This window comes from Cygnus atratus, chromosome 1 (genome assembly GCF_013377495.2).
Source record: "Cygnus atratus isolate AKBS03 ecotype Queensland, Australia chromosome 1, CAtr_DNAZoo_HiC_assembly, whole genome shotgun sequence".
NCBI lineage: Eukaryota > Metazoa > Chordata > Aves > Anseriformes > Anatidae > Cygnus > Cygnus atratus.
Window position 1 is genome coordinate 207,014,980 of NC_066362.1, and position 6,338 is coordinate 207,021,317.

General features: G+C 60.2%; 1 protein-coding gene across 1 annotated transcript in view; it reads left to right on the forward strand.

Annotated features, from left to right (window-relative positions):
• Window positions 1-6,338, forward strand: part of ARHGEF17 (Rho guanine nucleotide exchange factor 17) — a 35,830-nt gene extending 29,492 nt beyond the window's left edge. The window contains exons 15-21 of the mRNA XM_035570396.1: window positions 284-530; window positions 620-706; window positions 793-860; window positions 1,179-1,327; window positions 1,417-1,591; window positions 3,756-3,998; window positions 6,148-6,338. Coding sequence (XP_035426289.1) covers window positions 284-530; window positions 620-706; window positions 793-860; window positions 1,179-1,327; window positions 1,417-1,591; window positions 3,756-3,998; window positions 6,148-6,338 — 1,160 coding nt within the window. The remainder of the gene's footprint in view (window positions 1-283; window positions 531-619; window positions 707-792; window positions 861-1,178; window positions 1,328-1,416; window positions 1,592-3,755; window positions 3,999-6,147) is intronic.

Here is a 6,338-nt window from a genome sequence, read left to right on the forward strand (position 1 = left end):
TGCGTTCATTGGGCATCAAGAAAAAGGGGGTTCCTGTTGCCTTTTAAGCTGAAAAAGCCCTGGGAAAAGGGATAGGGATGTCCTAATTCGGACCCCTTGATGCCAGGGTTGGGGCGGCAGCTTGTCCCCTGTTTTGGGTAAAGTCTGGTGTGTTTTGGGGTCAGCATCCATCCGTCCTTCCCGAGTCCCCACACCGCCACAACAGCCGTCCCGTGCTCTCCTCCCCATCCCATGGCCATCGCTGGGAGTTCACCATCCAACCACCCTCCTCACCTCCCCCCAGACGAGGAAATCCCGAGCTGCAAGGAGGCGGCAGCGGAGACGACGAGCTCGGAGGAGGAGCAGGAGCCCGGCTTCCTCCCCCTCGCCACCACCTTCGGGCAGAGCCGGCACGGCGAGAGCCCCACGGACGGCCGAGCCCTGCGGCGCTCCAGCCGCGGCTCCTTCACCCGCGGCAGCCTCGAGGACCTGCTGAGCCTCGACCCCGAAGCCTACCAGAGCTCCATGTGGCTGGGCACCGAGGACGGCTGGTGCGTGCCCAGCGAGGAGGGACCCCATTTGAGGCTCCCCCGGCTTCGGGAGGGGCTCAGCGCCGTCCTTCTGCATCCCGTCTCCGCAGCATCCACGTGTACCAGTCCTCGGACAACATCCGCAACAGGAAGAACAGCATGAAGATGCAGCACGCCGCCTCCGTCATGTGCATCTTGTAAGCGGGCAGGAGGCTTTTGGGCCCCGTGGGGATGGGTTTGGGGTGGCCTGGCAGCATCTCTCAAAGCTCGTTTCTTCCCGCAGATACCTCGATAACCAAGTTTTTGTGTCCTTGGCCAACGGGGAGCTCATCGCGTACCAGCGGGAGGCAGGTGAGGCCGGGTCAGGGCCGTCGGGTGGAGCCCCAGCAGAGGATGCTCTGGGTGCCTGCAGCTCCTCTGCATCCCCAGGGAGGGCACCAGGTCCCCAGAGAGGGCCATCCCTCGAGGGATGCTGAATGGGCAACCCCAAATTCAGAGCACATGGGCCCTGCTGACTGTGTCACCCCAAGGACATCACCTGCCCTATAAAGGGGGATCCATCAGCATCCCACAAGGATGTTTCCAGCCACCACTTCTCCCCTAACCAGCTCAAGCTTGGGGGGGTTGGGGCTTTAAAGACCCCCCCCCCATCTCCCACTGTCCTTACAGGTCGCTTCTGGGACCCCCAAAACTCCAAATCCCTGTCCCTGGGCTCCCCGGGGAGCCCCATCACGAAGATGGTGGCGGTGGCGGGGAAGCTGTGGTGCGGCTGCCAGAACCGGGTCATCGTCCTCAACACGGCCACGCTGGTGCAGGAGGTACAGCGAGCATGACACCTCAAGCCGGGGGGACCAGGGACGGTCCCCAGAGGCTCCGGGTGGCATCAGTGTGGCTCTGTCGCCCGCAGCACACGCTCCACGTGGGGCAGGACAGCAGCCGCAGCGTGACCTGCATGGTGAGCGCGGGGCCTGGTGTCTGGGTCGCGCTGCAGGGCAGCGCCCAGGTGCGCCTCTACCATGCCACCAGCTACGAGCAGCTGGCCGAGGCGGACGTCACCCCCCCTGTGCACAAGATGCTCGCTGGTAAGCCCCCAAAATCCCTGTTTCCAGCTGTTTTTCCCATTTTCTGTTCCATGCGCATCGCCTCCCTTAAAAACGTGCCCCCCCCGGAGCATCCACTGCTGCAAAGTGCATCAATATCCTCAGCTTCCCGACCAGTTTCAGGGACCAAAGCTTCTCCCTGCACTCGTCGAGTTCAATCTCTGCATTTTGCAGCCCCTGGGCAGCTGCAAAATCCCACGCAGGAATAAGGCAGCGGATGCGAAAGCATCCTAAGCACAGATAGGGCAACCCCAAGGCAGCTGCAAAAGCCCCTGCAGAAATGAGGATGCAGCTCCAAAATCCCATGGAGAAATAGTGCAATGGTTGCAAAACTCCAAGTGGGAATAGGGCAATTCATGGGTAGCTGCAAAACCCCATGCAGAAATAAAATGGTTGCTGCAAGGTTCCTCAGAAAAAACAGGGTAGCAGATAAAAAATCCCACATGGCAATAGCACAATGCCTGGGTGGTGGCATGATCCCATGCAGAAATAAGATATCAGTGCCAAAACCTCATGCAGAAATCAGGATGCAGCTGCAAAATCCCATGGAGTAATAGTGAAGTAGTTGAAAAACCCCATGCAGGAATAGGGCAGTCCCTGTATGGCTGCTAAGTGCCATGCAGAGACCAGGCAACATCTACAAAATCCCATGCAGAAATAGCAGTTGCTGTGAAATGTCATGCAGAAATCAGAAATCAGATGCAAAATCCCATGTAAAACCAGGTCAGCAGCTATAAAATCCCATGCAGCAATAGCACAACACCTGGGTGGCTGCAAAATGCCTTGCAGAAATCGAGTGGGTGCTGCGAAATGCCATGCAGAGATAGAGGGGATGCTGCAAAATGCTACGCAGGAATCAGAAAGCAGCTGCAAAATGCCATGCAGAAATAGCAGTTGCTGCAAAATGCCATGCAGAAATAAAATGGGTGCTGCTAAATGCCATGCAGAAATCAGGCAGCTGCTCTAAAATGCTATGCAAAACCAGGCGGGCAGCTACATAATCCCATGCAGCAATAGCACCACACCTGGGTGTCTGCAAACCCCGTGCAGAAAGAGTGGGTGCTGCAAAACGTCATGCAGAAATCAGGCAGCAGGTGCAAAATGCCATGCAGAAATAGAGTGGGTGCTGTGACATGCCACACAGAGATAGAGGGGATGCTGCAAAATGCAGAAATCAGGCAGCCAGGGCAAAATGCCATGCAAAACCAGGTGGGCAGCTACAAAATCCCATGCAGCAATAGCACAACACCTGGATGGTTGCAAAATGCCTTGCAGAAATAGCGCGGGTGCTGCGACATGCCACACAGAGATAGAGGGGATGCTGCAAAATGCTATGCAGGAATCAGAAAGCAGCTGCAAAATGCCACACAGAAATAAAGTGGGTGCTACAAAATGGCATGCAGAAATAGAGTGGATATTGTGAAATGCCATGCAGAAATAGAGTGGATATTGCGAAACACCGTGCAGAAATAGAGGGGATGCTGTAAAATGCTATGCAGAAATAGAGGGGACGCTGCAAAATGCAGAAATCAGAAAGCAGGTGCAAAATGCCATGCAGAAATAAAGTGGGTGCTGCAAAATGCTGTGCAGTAATCAGGCAGCAGCTGCAAAATGCCATGCAAAACCAGGCAGGCGGCTACAAAATCCCATGCAGCAATAGCACAACACCTGGGTGGCTGCAAACCCCGTGCAGAAATCGAGTGGGTGCTGCAAAACGCCATGCAGAAATCAGGCAGCCAGTGCAAAATGCCATGCAGAAATAAAGTGGGTGCTGCAAAATGCTGTGCAGTAATCAGGCAGCAGCTGCAAAATGCCATGCAAAACCAGGCAGGCGGCTACAAAATCCCATGCAGCAATAGCACAACACCTGGGTGGCTGCAAACCCCGTGCAGAAATCGAGTGGGTGCTGCAAAACGCCGTGCAGAAATCAGGCAGCCAGTGCAAAATGCCATGCAGAAATAGAGAAACGGCTGCAAAATGCCATGCAGAAACAGAGGAGCAGCTGCAAAATGCCATGCAGACACAGAGCGGGTGCTGCGAAATGCCATGCAAAACCAGGCGGGCAGCTGCCAAACGGGGGGTGCGCGGGGCGGGCTCAGCACCCGTCTCGGGGGGGGGGAACGCTGACGGCGCGGCCCGCCCGCAGGCTCGGATGCCATCATCCGGCAGCACAAGGCGGCGTGCCTGCGCATCACGGCGCTGCTGGCGTGCAAGGAGCTGCTGTGGATCGGGACGAGCGCCGGCGTGGTGCTGACGCTGGCGCTGCCGGCCAAGGCGGCCCCGGCGCTGGTGGGGCTGGCGCAGGGGCACACGGGGCACGTCCGCTTCCTGGCCGCCATCCCCCTGCCCGACGGCTTCGACCTCCTCTTCCCGCTGCCCGGGCACGCGGGTAGGCGGGGCTTAAAGGGGTGGGCGGGGGCTAAAGGGGGTGGGTGGGAGGGGCTTAGCGGGGTGGGAGGGGCTAAAGGGGGTGGGAGGGGGCGGAGGGAGTGGGCGGGGGTTAACGGAGTGGGCAGGGCTAGAGGGGTGGTGGGAGGGGCTAGAGGGGGTGGGCGGGGCTAATCCGTGGGGGCGGGGCTTAACGGAGTGGGGGGGGCTAAATGGGTGGGAGGGGCTAAAGGGGGCGGGAGGGGCTAAAGGGGTGGGTGGGGCTAAAGGGTTGGGCAGGGGTTAATGGAGTGGGCAGGGCTAGAGGGGTGGTGGGAGGGGCTAGATGCGGTGGGAGGGGCTTAACGGGGTGGGAGGGGCTTAACGGGGTGGGCGGGGCTTGGCGGGGTGGGATGGGGTAGAGAGGTGGTGGGAGGGCTAAAGGGGTGGGTGGGGCTAGAGGGGTGGTGGGAGTTAATGGAATGGGCAGGGCTAGAGGGGTGGTGGGAGGGGCTAGAGGGGGGGTGGGCGGGGCTTAACGGGGTGGGCGGGGCTTAACGGGGTGGGAGGGGCTAGAGGGGGTGGGAGGGGCTAGAGGGGGTGGGTGGGGCTAGGGATAAGGGATGGGGCTGGTGGGGACAGGATAAAGGGGGTGGAAGGGGATAAATGGTGGGTGGGGCTAAAGGGAGTGGGCGGGGATAAAGGGGTGGGAGGGGCTTAACGGGATGGGAGGGGCTAGAGGGAGTAGGAGGGGCTAAATGGGGTGGGAAGGGCTAGACGGGGTGGGCGGGGGTAGAGGGAGTGGGTGGGGCTAGGGGTAAGGGATGGGGATGGTGGGGGCGGGGGATAAAGGGGAAGGGAAGGGGGGTGGGCGGGGCTAAATCGGGTGGGAGGGGCTTAACGGGGTGGGCGGGGGCAACATGGGTGGGGGCTAATTGGATGTGAAGGGCTAATTGGGTGAGGTGGAAAGAGGGCTGGGCAGGGCTAAAGGGGATTGGGGTGGCTAGCGGTGGGAGGGGCTAATTGGATGGGCGTGGCTAAATGAGGTGGGAGGGGCTAGAAGGGGTGGGCGGGGCTAGGGGAAAGAGGAGGGGCTGGTGGGAGCAGGGGATAAAGGGGAAGGGAAATGGGAGTGGGCAGGGCTAAAATGAGGGGGCGGGGCTAAGGGGTGGGGCTACAGGGGTAGGCGGGGCTTTGGGTAGGGGGCGTGGCCAACGGGGTGGCAGGGTGAAAGGGATGGGTGGGAATAATGGGAGTGGGTGGGGCTAAGGGGGTGGGAGGAGCCAAAGGTGGGCGGGGTTAGACGGGTGGGAGGGGCTAAATGAGTGGGAGGGCTAACTGGGTGGGAGGGGCTGTTTGGGTGGGAGGGGCTACATTAAGGGGGTGGGGCTAATTGGGAAAGGAGGGGCTAATTGTGGATGTGAGCTAAACGGGGTGGGAGGAGCTACATAGGAGTGGGAGGGGCTACACGGGAGTGGGGTGGGGCGGGGTGTGGGAGGGGCTAAATGGAGGGCGGGGCTAAACAGAAGTGGGGGGGCTAAATGGGAGGGGCTGGTTGAGTGGGAGGGGCTATGTGGGGTGGGAGGGGCTAATTGGACTGGGAGGGGCTAATTGGGAGGGAGGGGCTACACGGAGGTGGGAGGGACTACATGGAAATGGGAGGTGCTGATTGGGGTGGGAGGTGCTAATGGTGGAAGGGGCTAATTGGGGTAGGAGTGGCTATGTGGCAATGGGAGGGGCTATTTGGGGTGGGAGGAGCTACATGGAAGTGGGAGGGGCTAAATAAGGTGGGAGGGGATAATTGAGGTGGGAGGGGATAATTGAGGTGGGAGGGGATAATTGGGGTGGGGGGCTATTTGGGGTGGGAGGGGCTACATGGAAATGGGTGGTGCTAACTGGAGTGGAAGGGGCTAATTGGGGTGGGAGTGGCTACATGGGAGTGGGAGGGGCTAATCGGAGTGGGAGGGGCTACATTGAAGTGGGAGGGGCTAATTGGGGTGGGAGGGGCTACATTGAAGTGGGAGGGGCTAATTGGGGTGGGAGGGGCTAATCGAAGTGGGCGTGGCTAATTGCAGTGGGAGGGGGCTAAATGAGGCGGGAGGGGCTATTTGGGGGGCAGGAGGGGCTAATTACGGCAGGAGGGCCACCTCCCAGCTCTCCGTGCCCCCCAGGCCCTGAGCAGCCGAGCGACGCGGAGCCCCGGGACCCCGCTCGCCCCCGCGCCCCCAGCCTGGCCCTGCCCAAAGCCAAGATGCTGGTGATCAGCGGCGGCGACGGCTACGAGGATTTCCGCCTGACCAGCAGCAGCGAGACCGTGGGCCGCGACGACAGCACCAACCACCTCCTCCTCTGGCGGGTGTGA